General features: G+C 48.6%; 1 protein-coding gene across 2 annotated transcripts in view; it reads right to left on the bottom strand.

Moving 5' to 3' along the window:
- Positions 1-214: 214 nt before the first annotated feature.
- The window catches only part of FBXO31 (F-box protein 31), a 34,678-nt gene continuing 19,328 nt past the window's right edge, over positions 215-15,564 (bottom strand). For both annotated transcript variants that reach the window (XM_065416698.1, XM_065416699.1), the window contains 7 exons: positions 15,016-15,092; positions 13,314-13,481; positions 12,069-12,143; positions 10,038-10,147; positions 3,733-3,886; positions 2,124-2,497; positions 215-727 (listed from right to left, as the gene is read on the bottom strand). In XM_065416698.1, the coding sequence (XP_065272770.1) occupies positions 505-727; positions 2,124-2,497; positions 3,733-3,886; positions 10,038-10,147; positions 12,069-12,143; positions 13,314-13,481; positions 15,016-15,092 (1,181 nt within the window). In that variant the 3' untranslated portion in view covers positions 215-504. The remainder of the gene's footprint in view (positions 728-2,123; positions 2,498-3,732; positions 3,887-10,037; positions 10,148-12,068; positions 12,144-13,313; positions 13,482-15,015; positions 15,093-15,564) is intronic.

Genomic DNA, 15,564 nt, shown 5'->3' with positions numbered 1-15,564 from the left:
GCAGCAAATTTGCAGGTGGGGGGTGTTGGGTTTTTGGGGGGTGATCGAGTCTTCAAATTATTAGATTGGGCCGGTTGCAGGAAAGATTGAACATGACACTTCACTGAAGGGTTTGCCTTCTGTAGGGATGCGCCTATGGCTAGAGCAGAGAGCATGTATATATTATATCTGCTATGTCGATTATTTACGTGTTCCTCAACGTTGGCCTCTAAGGAATTTTGCTCTGATACATTCTTTTAAAAATGCGAGCATGCTCATTTCCCTCCTGTGTAGGTTCCCTCCCACTATGCAGAGCTGTGTCGCAGACTATATAGAAAGTACTGCCAGGGAGTAGTGTGGGAATTCTGTTTATATTCTAACAGGGATGTGTAGATTTTGGCAAAAAGGCCTTACTGAAAAGTGCATGCTTTTGTTCGGAGGTACCAGAGGCCGGGGTTCTGTCCTTGGCAGGAGAGAGCAGAAGCCTTCTTTGCAATCCCTCCTCTGTCCACCAGGGGCCGCCTGTCAAGTAGTCATTGACTGAATGTTTTTGAGCATTTCATCGAAGGCCTCTCGGGACGGCGCCTCGGCGTTCTGGAAAGAGATCTTGATCCGGCTGTAGAGGCTGAAGGATTTCAGCTCCAGCCAGATGAACCCGAAACGATCATCATCGAAGAGAATGAAGATGCCCGGCGTTCGTTCAGGGCTGGTGAAGCCATGTCCGGCAATGAGCCCCGTGCCATAAAAACTACAGAGAGGGAAAGAAGCAGGGAAAAAAACAACATGAAAAAGCCTCTGACTGCACCATTGTGGCAGCTTAAGATGAATTTACTGTATCAGAGCAAACCTGAGGTCCATCTAGACCAGCCACCAGTGGCTAGGACCTGATGGTTCAGAGGAAAATCAAACGACCCCAGAATGCACCTGAGTAGATATGCCATGCTGCACAAAGGGGGGAGTTTTACCTGCTGACTTTGAAGCAATCAATCAGCTCGCGCCCTGCAGCATGAAGTGCCATTGCCTCCATCTTCACAAGCATGAGAACAATGCTACAAACACTCACCTGCTCCTTTAAGTGCAGCTACAGTATCTGATTACGCTAAGGATCGGTACATGGGAGCTAACCTAACATCCCTGCACACGAGGATTTGACTTCCGTTTCAAGGATCAAACCAGACTATACAAAGGCTGATCGGCCTGGGGCATGAGACCTGTGTAACCAGGCCACATCCTGGCTGTGGAGGAAAGGTGGGTAAAGTTCAGGGCAAAGCCCTTAGCACGCAGTGGGAAGGGCACATCTGAACAGTGTGTTGCTTCTAGTTTGGAGTTGGGCCTTTGTGGATTCCTGGAATGACCCGCTGCGATAGTTAGCACAGATGTTTGGCTGAGGGTCGTTTCTGTTTAGATCCAGACTCTTCCCCCCACCCCTTTATTTAGCAAGGTGCCTCACTGAAGACAGCACCCCCACGATCTGAAAAGAAAGGGCTCAATCATGCTGCAAGATGCTCTGCATCCCCACAGCTCCCATTCATTGAGGGTGCTGAGCACCTTGCAGGATTGGGCCCAAAGCGCACAAGCCCTGAAGCTGGGTCAGCGGGAAAGGGCAGCACATTCCCATGGTCTCGGGAGACAAGTGTGATGCACAGGTAGGACCCAGCTAGGGAGGATCCTGAGAAACAGGGAGAAAAGGGGCAAGTGGCTCATGGAGAAACAGAGCAATAAAGGGAAAATACAGGAGGGATTATGCCCCAAGGCATGATTGGGGCAGGATCTGCAGGGGAGGTGAGATAGGGACACAAGCCCCCCCCACCGCTCACTATCTGCCAGGAGATAAAAGGAGCCAAGGAGATTGCACTCGAAGGAGCCGTAGAGGACAGAGTACTGATAAGAGATGGTAAGCTCAGACTGAGCGCTGGGGCAGGGGGGTGAAGATCACAACACATGCTTTGGGTGTCAGTGCAGAAAGGCTCTGGGGGGTTTTCACCCCTATATTTTCCCCTTGGGTTCAGGTTGGATGTCCCGTCTGGGCAGGGGAGGGGCGATGAGGGAGCAGAGCTAATAACGGGGCCTCTTTCCCGAGCAGGTCTCAGCTGCTTGCGTGGGGCAGGGCGCGTAGGAAAGGCTGATTAACCACATTCATTTACCACATCCGGCAGGTCCGGGGATAATCCTCGTTCCTTGATATGACTCCCACGGGCAGCACGAAAGGCTGCGAGGTTGGCGCCGACTCCGGGGCTGCTGCTGTCCCCGCCGCCTCAGTCCCCTCAGCCCCAGCATCGTCCTTCTGCGCAGGCTGCTCGGCTTGCTGCGAGTCACCCTGTCGGGAGCGGCCCTCCTCTTCGTCCTGCCCTTCCTCCTCCTCCTCCTGCTGCTGCTCCCGGCGCACCTGCTCCTGCACCTCCAGGACGATGCGGGAGAGCTCATTGAAGTTGCGCAGGTTCTCGATGTCAGGGAGCTGGATGGGGTGCGCCAGGTCGATCTCCACCGTCTGCTGGCCAGCTGGGATATTGGGATCTCCCTGCAGCAAGGAACAGAAACCATGCTTCAGGACACTGCGGAACAGAGCTCATGCCAAAAGCTCAGACACCTGTACCGCTGCAGCTAGCTAACAAGTTTCCTCCACCCTGGCAATGCCCAGTTCCACAACAGCACCCCCTGCTTGTCAATTAAAAGGTCCCACCCAAATCCCAGCAGCACAAGCCCCTGGAGCTGCCTGCATCACCCCCTTGCACCTGGGATACGGCACCAAGGCCCAACCTGTATGTGGAGACTTGTTCAGAACAGATGGGACAAACTGAGTGGCTGGTGACGTGGCAGGGTAGCCCTGCAAAGTTGACGGGGACACTCAATTTCAGAATGGCTTTCAATCACGACCACTCCCTGCAGGGGGAAGGAAGGAGAGTTTATCAACCTGGTCTCAGTGCATGGCTGCTAGTGTTTGGGAGGGCGGGGGGGGGGAGGGGGGAGGGGAAGGAAATGAGAATCTCAGATACAGGTAATCTGCTCATAACCAGATGTTCCCACAGAATGGACTGGGGGTGGGGGGGAAGGTAGTCTGGATTGAAAAGCATTTCACAGGCCAGCAGAAGCTCTGCACAGTAGGATTTCGCTGCTGTGCAGGCAGAAGACAAGACAGATAGTAGCTCAGCATTCTGGAAAATCCTGGCATTGGACTATTTGCCTAGATGGCATTTCCCCAAAGGCTGAGAACAGCCAGGCTAACGAGTGTCCTCACCCCAGGAAATTGTACGTGCTCCTACAGAACAATGAATTTGTTCCCACCAATCCCCCAGGTAAGTTGGCTCTGCTGTGACAAAGTTATTATACCCTTCTCTAAGTTACTTATTTGACCCCAATCACCATAGTGTCTGAGCACCTTATTCTCACAGCATCCCAGTGCTATTATCCCCATTTTACAGATAGGAAACTGAGGAACAAGTCAGTGTAATACCCAGGCCCCTAAACCCCAGCAAAATCAATGGAAGCTAGGAGCCCAAATACCTTTGAGAATCTGGGCCTTAGCGACTTGCCCAAGGTCACACAGGCCGTCTGGCCGAGCAGGTAATGGAACCAGGTCTCCCAGATCCTAGGCTTGTGCCCTAACCACTGCATCCTCCTTTCCCTACCCCCGGCGATCACCTCTCACACAGATCCCCGATGCAAGGGAGAGCGAGAAGGGCTGCAGTTTACTACCCTGATTCCACGGCAGTTGGAATCCGTCGGGGAGCTCGGGAGAGAGAAAAAACCACTCACCGTTATTTTAGTGCCTTTGGCTTTCTTCCCATGAAAACTCAGCATGACAATCTCCAAGCCGTGGCTCCCGTAAGTTCCCTTGAAGAGACCTGGCTTTAAGAGGTCGGCAGGGCTGCTAGGAGGGAGGTAGATGCGTCGGTACGTCAAGCAGTTGCTGTGGAACAGAAGCTGGTCAGGCAGTTTACAAGAGAACAACGCGATATTGATTCTTCGCCAAGAACTTAGGCTACCCTCCACTCCCCTTGCCTGCCTTGGATCTTCTAAAGAGATTCTTTAACAAAAGGGGCAAGATCTTCACTTTCTGGCATTTTAAAAAGCACTCCAAATTTTGTATAGCACACCTCCCCCTACCCCACCTCTCCCAACCCCCCTTTACCACCTCCAAAGAGTCCGTTTGGCTAAGAGATCTGTCAAATCGGCAAAGGCTGCACTTGTACCTAAGCTACAGCATGTCAACCCACCCCTATTTCTGGCGGCACTGGAGAACCCAAGGTGAGTGGAGCCTATTTAAAGATCTGTTAAAGCAATTAACTTCTGATAGCTCTGAAAATGACATTTACTGCTAGTTGTTACGTTCCCAGAAGCTGGGACTGTGTAATTTGTATAGTGCGGTATAAGGCATATTTCCTGCTAAAAAATATAATCAGCAGATGGCCTGTAGGGATGGTTGATATTCACACCATTTTAAAATTCAGTAAGATACATTTATTCATGTCTGAACATTGGTGACATCAGAGCAGACCTTTTGGAAGCCTTCTCAAACCATTGCTAGCTTTGAACACTCAGCAGCTGTTGCACATCCTCTTTATCTCCTCACTGGTTGTCCCCTATGACGACGACCCATCATCATTCCTTCCATGATCATTTTTTCAGGGTTATTTTAATCTCCATGCCTGACGTAACCCAAGTACACAAGTTTGCGCCTGTTGATTTCCAAGAGGAGGGGCGGCTTCTCGCCAATAGTATTTCTAGAACAAACATTTGTTTTCTCCATCCAGAAGATATGCAAGAGTCTTCGCCAGCACCATATCTCAAAAGCTTCCATTTTCTTTTTGTCAGCAACGTTCGTTTCCCACGATTCACATCCCTAGGTTGCTATTGAGAAAATTAAGCTTTTCACCAGTTAAACCTTCGTATATTGAGACATCATGGTTTTTCCAAACTTTTGTAAGGGAGGCCATTGCTGATGAGCTGTTCCTCGTTGTCTTCTGATTTCTTTGGAACAGGCTTCTTGATTGGATATGTATGATCCCAGACATGTATATAGATGAATTCATCGAGTGCCTCTACAACTTGACTTAATCGTGCTGTCCACGTGCATTCCATTTTTGTCAATCATGTCAATGTGCATGCATTTCATTTTCACCTCATTCAGGGATAGTCTATATTAAAAACAGACTCCAACATTCCTTGCATTCCCTCAGTGGTTGTAGCAAAGAGCACTGTGTCATCACCTCAGTGGGAGATTATACTTCCTGCACTTTTCAATGATGCGACAGATGTTCACGATTTGATCATGCGTGCCTCATCCCTCTCTGAAACCATCCTGTTGTGATGGAAGTTCTGCTTTTATTCTTTGCTTTGTGCAATCCTGGATTATCTAGAGCAAAACTTGGCTTGTGTATGATAACAAGATGATACTATTCTTATTACGCTGTTATGTAATCTTTCTTTGGTAAGGGCAGAAAGATTGATTCCCTTTGTCCAGTTGTCCGGCCAATTTCTAGTCATCCACACAGCATTGCAAATTTATCACGAGATCAATACCGAGCACTCTGTCAGGCTTTCCATGGAAAGGATCCAGTATCTCTGTTTACAAGCTCCCTGTGATCTGTACAAGTCTGGTTCATATAATTTTCTTAAATTTATCAACAAACTCGAAGTGTCTTACCTTTCTAAAAACAAAAAACAAACAAAAAAAAAAAAACAAAAAAAAACCCCCCCGCAGTCACCAACCACTTCAACAGTTCTGCTGGTATGCTATCTACCACTGGTGCTTTCCCTGGCTTCACTTTCACATTAGCATGCACGATTTGTTCTTCCAGGATCGATGGCTCCACCTCTATACGCCTTTCTGTTGTCCTGTATTACGAGTGGCTCTGAGGAGGGATACAGATTGGCACAATAATCTCTCCTCTGGCATTTGATAACATCACCTTCAGTGAGGGTTCCACCATCATGATCTCTTATTGGGTCTGATGACAGGGAAAATTTTTTGGTAAGTCTAACCACTGTAAACATCTCTTTTGTATTCCTCTTTGTGACTCTCAACCTCTGTGCATTTTGCTCTTCTGTATTTGCTCGTCTCATCTAATCTGCTTTTGGAGGCGTCTGCTCAGTTCTTTGTACTTGCACCTTCATTTTTCAGTCTCTAAGCCAGGGGTAGGCAACCCATAGCATGCGTGCCAAAGGTGGCATGCGAGCTGATTTTCAGTGGCACTCACACTGCTCGGGTCCTGGCCACTGGTCCAGGGGGCTCTGCATTTTAATTTAATTTTAATTTAAACTTCTTAAACATTTTAAAAACCTTATTTACTTCACACACAACAATAATTTAGTTATATATTATAGACTTATAGAAAGAGACCTTCTAAAAATGTTAAAATGTATTATTGGCACGAAAAACCTTAAATCAGAGAGAATAGATGAAGACTTGGCACATCACTTCTGAAAGGTTGCCGACCCCTGCTCTAAGCCATTCTTTTTCACTCTACGTTGTTATTCTGCCAGCTCAATCATCTCCTCAGTCAGCCATGCTACGATCCAATGCTGATTTTTCAGAATATGTGCTTTGGCAACTTTGTGCATGAGTTTTCATTTTATTCCAAAGCGCGTTTGGGGTGTTTTCTTTCTCCTGTGCCAATGCCACAAACCTGTTCTAGACAGAAGTCCCGTAGTTTTCGTTGATTTTGGACAGATCCAAACGTAGTGGACCTGCCAAACGTCTGATCTTTCAAGTTTTCATTTTATGTTTGAGGCTAACAACAGACTGCCTGACCCACACGGTCTACACTCGGGAAAGTCTTTATCCATTAAACCGTGACGCTTCCCAGGGCTGAGGCACCTTGCTACCACCTGCCCTTGTCTGTGCCTGCTGTGGGTCAGTTCCAACACCATCAGCCTCAGACAACACAAGCACTGCCCTCCAGGCCTCCATAGGCACTACCCTCTCTTCACAGGTCAACGAGAGACATCCACCAACCCTGAGTCTCCCAGGCATCTCCGTGCAGTGCCCCACCCTTGATGCACTGGACACTTACAGAATTCTCAGATCCTCTGTTCCCAAAAGGAACAGGACACCTCAGCTTACCAGATACACTGCAGAACTCAGCTCTGCTTCGCACATAGCACTTAGATTTGTTGGTAGCGAAAGCAAGTTTAACAAAGAACAGAGATTCAAATGTACTGGAAACAAAGGGTTACGTATAAAATACAATCATAACTTGCATACTAGAGCCTAAACTTAACTCACAAGATGCCCTGCTGTCTAACTGTGACCCTAAGAGCCACTGGCAGAGGGCCCATTGTAGTGCAACTCATATCAGGCCTGACACACTCATTACCCTCAACACATTGAAGTCGTAACCAGGGCCGGCTCTGGCTTTTTTGCCGCCCCAGGCAAAAAAGCTTCCCGCTGTCCCCCGCCCCCCGGCGGGGAGTGCGGCAGGGGAGGGCACCAAGCCTGGCCGCGGCCCAGCTCTCCCCGGCCGGCCGGAGCACCGGGAGGAGGGTGGAGAGCCCGGCCGCGGGCCCGCTCTCCCCGGCAGCAGGAGCACCGGGGGGAGGGCGGCCCCGCTCTCCCAGGCCGGCCGGAGCGCCGGGGGAGGGCGGCGAGCCCGCTGCGGCTCTGCTCTCCCCGGCGGCCGGAGCGCCACGGGGAGGGTGGCGAGCCCAGTCGCGGCCCGCTCTCGGGCCTGAGCGCCGCCCCCCTCCAGGTGCCTCCCCAAGCACATGCTTGGTAGGCTGGTGCCTGGAGCCGGCCCTGGTCGTAACGTGTCTAAAAGGTGTCATGTAAGATACCACACATACACTGGTGACACGCTGGTCACAGAAAGCTTTGTGTGATGCATGTATGGGTAGTGCATGAAGAGTAATGTGAGAGAGCTGGAAATAGGTTTTTAAAATGCCTTTGGGAGGCAGTGCATACATGGAGCCTATCTAGACAAAGGAATGTGGATTCTCCTGTCTGACTGGAGGCAAAGGACAATGAAAGTTTCTTTACATATACAGTAAACAAAGCCAACAAGCGGCAGTTTAATAAGAACACCAGGGGACAAAGTCTGCACCCCAGGACAACTTCCTGGCTCTTGAGGCACAGACAATGGACTTTGGGTAATATAAAGGGAGCAATTAGACATTTGAGTTCTCTATCACTTGGTGAACAGCACCATTTTATTCTGTGAACACTGGTTCCCCTGTCCTGGAGGGCTGGAGATGCAGGTAACTTGATGTGAGTAAGAAAACTGCTTCGGCCAAGACTGAAACTTGCTAGGATTAAGCTTTAGTCACTAGAAAGCGTGCTTTATTTTGTTTTGTCTGTAACCATACCTCTCTTTTGCTCTTGCTTAGTATCACTTAAATCTCTGTCCTTTGTTAATAAACTTATTCTTGTTTGATTACAAAACCATCTCAGTGCTGTGTATTAAAGCGAAGTGTGAATCTTCAGGCGAACCTAACAGCCTGATGTGTGCTCTCTCTCTTTGGAAGCAACAAATCTAATAATTTCCATGTGTCCAGCGAGAGGGTCTGGACACTGCAGACACATATCTCTGGGGGAACTCAGATTGTTACCTGCAAGGCAAGCAGCATCTTCAAGAGTTTGCTGGCAAGGCAGACAGGCTGGTGTGTCAGGGAGCCGATACAGCTTAGTGGCAGAAAGCTCTCACTTGCTGAGGCAGAGGGGTAACAAGTGGTTCACAGTCCTGGATGAAATCTCTCTTACCCAAATTCTCCTGGCTGTGATCCTTTTTTAATGAAACAACTTACCTTCTAGGTGAAAGATGCAGATTGAGTCTCTTTAGCTGCAGTTATAGTCCGAAAAATCCATTGTTTTCACTTACAAACAGGATAAACCTGTTTGTGTTTTCCTGTTTGTAATTTCCCCTGGAGACTTTGCAATCACTTGATTAGCATTTTGCTCAGAGCGTAAATATCCCCTGTAAATACTTCACAATGAAGTATACAATACTCAATGTACATGTAGACAGACTGACAGATAAACTTCTGCCTGAAAGAAACTTGTTTACCACTTCTGGGGCTGGCCCCAACTCACAAACCTTATAAAGCTGATTTCCAGCGTATGTGTACACACACACCCCTTACATATTAACTGTACATACATTTCACAATGACAATGATGACCAGTGTGACACAGGCTTTCAGTAGAGACCTTACACAACACTGTGGCGAACTAGTACATAGATCCCAGACCCAGGGGATCTCTGGAAGCCTTATGCACCCAGTGTCCTCTGGTAGTCAGCACCAAGAGTTCCCTGACACAGACACTCAATCCCCTTCATTGCTGCATCGTTACCTACTCAATTTGGTTGCTGGCCATACCGTCAGGTGACATCCATGTGCATAAGCATCTAGTGTGTTGGGTGAAGATGGTGTTTGTAAGGACCAGCTGATTACAGCAGCAGAATTCAACTAAACCCCTTCCTCTCTCCTTTTGTAAACCCAGACCATTGTTTCTCACTACTACTTTATGAGAGCTTACAGCTCCAACTTTCACATTCAGGTCCCCGATCACAAGGGACATCTCTTTGCTTGGTGTTTTAATGAGTGTCTTTCAAAGCCGTTCACAGAATCCTGCGCTGGGGACTACCTTGCTGTGGTGGGAAGGCTTGTACAATTTGAAGGTTACACAAAATCACATGACCCAAAGCCATCTACTGGGCACACAGCTATTCCGAGTAACCGTATGGCCTATCACTGTGTCCCCCTGCTGCATCTTACCTTTCACTACGCTTACAGGAAGGGACTGTCTTATCACGTGTTTGTACACTGCTCAGTGAAACAGGGCCCAATCCAAATTAAGGTCCTGGGGCACTATCATAATCCTGGTAATGGACCTGATGAGGACTATTACATATGTTCATTTTCTGTGCAGAAAATACCACCCTCTCTACAAACACAGCAGAGGCCCCTAAAACAGGAATCTGTGGAAGGAAAAAGATCCATTCACATGTGTTGCAGCAAGGTTATCAGCTAACCAGGAAGACTGAACCAACAAAACAGCAGTGTACTGGGCCAAGTTCAAATGCCCCTAACCCCAGCGTTTAGGAAAGAGCTGGTCCCCTTACTCGTATTGGCTGGTGTAGATGAACTTCATCAAGATGAGCTCTTGCATGTGCTCATGGAAGATATCCTCCAGAGTCCGGCCCCATTCTTCCCTCAGCCACGTCCGGAATTCCTGCAGTGCACACAGAGGAGATACACGTAAAACCAACGAGCCACTCACAGACACTTTATAATTATGATGGTGCCTTAGCTGCACAGCTTCACTCTTGGCCATGCAACAGAATTCACGTAGACAGTGAGCGAGGAAAAAGCCCATGTGCCCAGCTAGTTACAGAAACAAAAATACCTATTACTCTATACAGTCCTTCCCATCCCCTGCCCTCACGGCCCTTCATGAAAGGGGAGCAGGACCACTACCCCCATGTTAATGACAAAGAAACTGGGGCACAGAGTGGAAGTGACTTGTCAGACTGGGAATGGGACCCAAGTCCTTGTTGTCTCGGTCCTGCACCCCATCTCCTGGATCATGCTACATGGCGTATTGATCATCAGAAAGGAGGAAGAGTCAAAAACACTAAAAGATAGAGGAAAATAAATTCCATTGACTTGTAGTATTTGTGCTCCTAAATCCTTCATGTGCTCTGAGAAACTTCCCCAAAGTGTCTCAACAGCAGCTCTGAGCAATCTCTGAAAAGCTACTACTCTAAGGTGAGTTACAATTTCATGACAACAGCATCCCCACTAAAGATATCTGCCTCTCAAGTGATCTTCTGAACCTGCATTCTTTACCTTCTAAATACAGAACCTCCCGTTACCACGCTTTCTCTCACACTTACCCAACACACTGTTTCCAAAGGACTGTGCACACATTATTCATCTGCTACGGAACTGACCAAAAACTTACCTCAGCAATAGATCAGCCCTCTACCGGGAAACCCCTGGGGTAAAGGGTTGATTTTTTTAGCTTCACAGATGGAACAGTTTGAAGTACGAAAACTCAGAGAGTCAGATTTTAACTAGATGGACTCCCTAACTGAACTTCTCAGCAATGAGCATCCCTACACGGTGCAGCAGTGAACAGAGAAGCTCTCTCATGATACATCTGCTTTTTCCTCTTGACAGGCAGAGCTGCTGTATTTAATTCTATTACTCCTGCACTGCTAACTAAGGTTTTAATCCCTCGTCTCAGCAGACAGGCAGTAAAAGGAGCCCCTCTTGCCATAATTACAAGAAAACGAGGCACGCAAGCATGGCTGATATTTAATATTGTGCCTGTTTGTGACAGGCCCAACTTCACACGAGTCTCAGCACCCTGTGAGAGCTGTGAAGAACGTGAAGGCTGCTTGCTTTATTCCAGACTGGGCTGTCAAAACGCAACCTGAGGGATCAGACATGGCATAGGAAGAACGAGGACACAGTGACCCAAATCTTGCCACGTGCTAAGGAGTGGGGAGCTGAGGGTTGTTGATTGTCTCGTAACCTTGGCACACAGACAGAAATGGTCCTTCACGCACTCCGTTGTGTTTGGCTATTGCAGCACATATGGTGCGGCAAAGCAACCAACAGTGCTCCAGTATTACAGAGGTCTCCCAACAAGGTGGTTGTATAGTCCGAGCACTGAGCCGGCCCAGTGAACTGGAGTCTGACGCCAGGCCTTACCCAGTGGCCAAAGAGGTTCCTTTGGATTGTGCGATGCACAACACAAATCTGCGTGTGAGGAGTTTCAAGGGGCAGCCCAAGGGCCAAGTGCAGCCCGTACCTGACAGTCTCCCTGCATCAGCAGGAGGAGGATAAATTTGGTCCACTACAAGTTTTACCACGGGCAAATTCAAACCACAAGTTATTTCTATCCATTAGAAAAACCTCAAGGACAGAAATTGCCACTGATCAGCCAGCTTTGTTTTTCCCAATACCTGTAAAATTATACACAAGTGGGCGCCTTAGGGGTCATATCCCAGCTCCCATCATGACCACACAGACCACACAGATTTGGGACCTGACAGTAACGCCACACCCTGCTGTGCCTCACGTGCATTTAGCTGGACATGCAAGTGACAGACTCTTTCCAGCCAGGCTGGAAGGGACGCTGTTACCTCCTGCCTTCCTCCTGACATTCGATGGTGATCTGTCTGGTTGCACTTCGTGGAGAATTCGTCCTTCTTTACAATCTGCAGTTATTGGGGAGAGTCGGTGAGCTCAAGTTAGCAGCAGGCTGATGTAACAACGTAAAGGCTGCCTCAGACAGAATCCTAACACGACACGCGGGACGGCAAGATTTACGCAGTTTGCCAGCCCCTCCTGGCTGCAATGACAAGGCAGCGGGACTCTATAGGTGACCGCTAAAGATAACGGAGGCCAAGTGCTTCAGCCTCTTAATGCAGCAGTTCCATGCTCTGAGGAAAGGGAGCGAGTGGGCGTCATTCCAAGGGAGAATCCCAATGTCAAGCTGCCTTCTGCAATTGAGCCTCTTGTTTCAAGAAGCAGGATCTCCCTAGAGTTTGTTCCTTATACATCCCACCTACCCCATGGCTTATCCCAAGTACCCTCCCCAAGGCCCCTACAGGAGATGACTGGTCACAGTGCATACTTGGACACGTCAGTGCATGGGACCATTTTTATACACCCCTTCCCTTGACTCCCCGACGCTGGCTGATCCATCCTCACCAATGCAGGGGCACCAGCTGAAAGCAAGGCCTCAATGTGCGATCAGCCTAGAGATCAGAACTGACCAGGAGATGGCCTAAACCAGTGGCTCTCAACTTTTCCAGACTACTGTTCCCCTTTCAGGCGTCTGATTTGTCTTGCGTACCCCCAAGTTTCACCTCACTTAAAAACTCCTTGCTTACAAAATCAGTCATAAAAATGCAAAAAAGTCTCACAGCACACTATTGCTGACTTTCTCATTTTTACCATAGAATTAGAAATCAATTGGAATGTAAATATTGTAGTTACATTTCAGTGTATAGTATATAGAGCAGTATAAAAAAAGTCATTGTCGGTCTGAAATTTTAGTTTGTGCTGACTTTGCTAGTGTTTTTTATGTAGCTTTTTATAAGACTAGATGAGTTGAAGTATCCCCTGGGGTACGCGTACCCCTGGTTGAGAACCACTGGCCTAAACGATCCCTTGCGGTCACTAAAGAAAAGCCGATTGAGAGCTGGACAGAGAAAAGCCTTGCGTGTGACCCATCACTGTAGTGATGTCACATTCTCTACCACTGGGTACTTTTGTTTACAGGCCCGTGGAATACAAACTCTTCCTCAGCGTGCGGTGCCCAGGTTAAGCAGCCAGACTCACCTGTGTGTGGGGAGGGGAGAGAGGCACAGGCTGGAGCTCACCTGGATATGGCCATTGTGGGGCCCCTTGTGGCCGTACATACACTCGACAGTCGCACTTTTCCTCTCCATTAAGTGAATCCGGAAAAGGGGCTTGAACCTCATTGGGTCATCCACGTGAGGGTCATGAGGGGGCAAGTACATCCAGCCAATGATAAACAAGCCATCTACCTGTGAAGAGGTGGGAGAAGCAAATGGAGTCAATGCTCCCCCGTCTTCATTCATTGGGCAGCAGCTGTTGCCTCAGCCCCAGAACCTCTCCAGTTAGGGAGTAAGGTGGCTCTCCCCCAAGGCACTGAGGAGCTGTTCTCAACAATCAGATGCATTTCCAGTGCTAGATAGCTGCTTTCCGGTGCCCAGATCCCAGCTCAAATAGACACAGTGCAGCCTCTGTGAGGGAGAAGAACCACCCTTTATAGGGCTTTGTTTCATGGGATAAGCATTCACGTCTATTCCTGCAAGCAGCTTGGTGCCAGATACGCATTGGGCTCTGGAGAGCGAGATTATGCTGAGGCTAGTCAAGCGCTAATTGGTTTGTGACGAGCTCATGCTGCCAGTGATTTTCTTACAGGGAGGACTTCTAGTCTCCATAATTATGTCTGGCTTTTGGATGATGAATTGTTGTGCGCTATTACTCACTGCCAGTAAGGAAAGGAATGATCCCCTTCACTTGCTAAGACACGTGAGAGAGCCAGCCTTTATTCCTCCCTCTCTTCCTGCAAACCTCATCGAATCCTCACCCCACAAAGGGAAAGCGGCTTTGAAGAGCAAGTATTCTGTAATGGAGATTTCTCCCGAAGACATAAGGAGAGATCGGCACTGCAGTCTCTCTTCACAAGCTAGCCGTAGTGAACAACTAAACTGGTGGAACTCCTTGCCAGGGAATGTTGTGATGGCAAAAAACATAACTGGGTTCAAAAAAAAGAACTAGGTAAGTTCATGGAGGATCGGTCCATTGAGGGCTATTAGCCAAGATGGTCAGGGATGCAACCCCATGCTTGGGGCGACCCTAAACATCTGACTGCCAGAAGCCATGCGTGAGAGATGGGGTGGATCACTCCGTAACTGCCCTCCCCCTGTACACTCCCCATGGAGCTTTGGTACAGTCACTGCTGCAGCCAGATGCCCTTGATATCAGGCTCTGGAACACACATTTCTGCAAGAGAGGCTTGGGCTCAAAGCTTAACAAACTCAATGGGTTTAGTATGTTAAACCGGCCAACCCATGCTCTTTGGTGCAGAGGTGCCGGAGGATATCAGAGGGCATCAGGCAAGCCTCTCTCCTCAGCCTCTCAGAGTAATCCCAATAACCCTAAATCCAGAGAGGCAAAGGACATTCAGCAGCTCTTCTGCTTCTCTAGACTTGGTCTCACTGTGGTCCTAACCCAAAGCTCATTGAAGTCAGTGGAAACATTCCCATTGAATTCAGTGGCTTTGGATCAGCCCCGCTGTCAGTATCATGTCTGACGTACTGCTCTTCAGGGACTAGTCACTATGCAGGTAAACGTATCAAATACTGTGGCAACGAGGCTATGAGGCAGCCAAGTGACCTGCATATGCAGCGTTCTTTACCAAACTCTTCCTAATGCAACGCAGTGAATGCCAACTTATGCCAAAAGGCAGAAACATAAAAGTTTTAAAGGAGCTTGTATGAAATTGTTGCCAGAAGCTGATACAACAAACCTCTGGGACATCTCTGTACTCACCACCACGTTCAGCAGTCCCCCGTACGGCCCAATGTCTGGCTGCCACAGTCCCAAGATGTGTCGGTATCGGTGCAGCACTAGGGAATAGGAGACAAAGCAAGACATTTCACAATGAACGCAGCAAGAGGGATTTGAGGGGAGATGAGGAGGCTGCCATAAAACTACACAGATTGTTGACCGACACCCCCTCAAACAGGGTCCTTACTGGGGTTGGGAGAGAGAATCCCAGTTCTCCCAAACCCAGTGAGAGGGGCCAATTCTGAAGACTTTCAAAAAGCTGTTACATGAAGCCGACTGCAAACGCACACTATTCTCCTGCATAGGTTCACGCCCGGCCGGGAGCAGTGGCAAGAGCTAGCTTTTCAAGGATTTACGAAGGCAGAGATCCAAGGACCCAACTAGCAAATAACTTTCCATCAGAAAATCCTCTCATTGAGATCTGTCGATAGGCATCACATGCTCTGCTTGGAGCCTACAAGTGCAGGCTATCCACCTCCCGGACCACAAGTAAGATGTTCTCGACACCAGAAACCGCCGATTTCATAGAGG

Source organism: Emys orbicularis, chromosome 14, assembly GCF_028017835.1.
Source record: "Emys orbicularis isolate rEmyOrb1 chromosome 14, rEmyOrb1.hap1, whole genome shotgun sequence".
NCBI classification, from domain to species: domain Eukaryota; kingdom Metazoa; phylum Chordata; order Testudines; family Emydidae; genus Emys; species Emys orbicularis.
The sequence above is the reverse complement of the archived record's forward strand: the minus strand, read 5'-3'. Positions and strand labels throughout refer to the sequence as shown.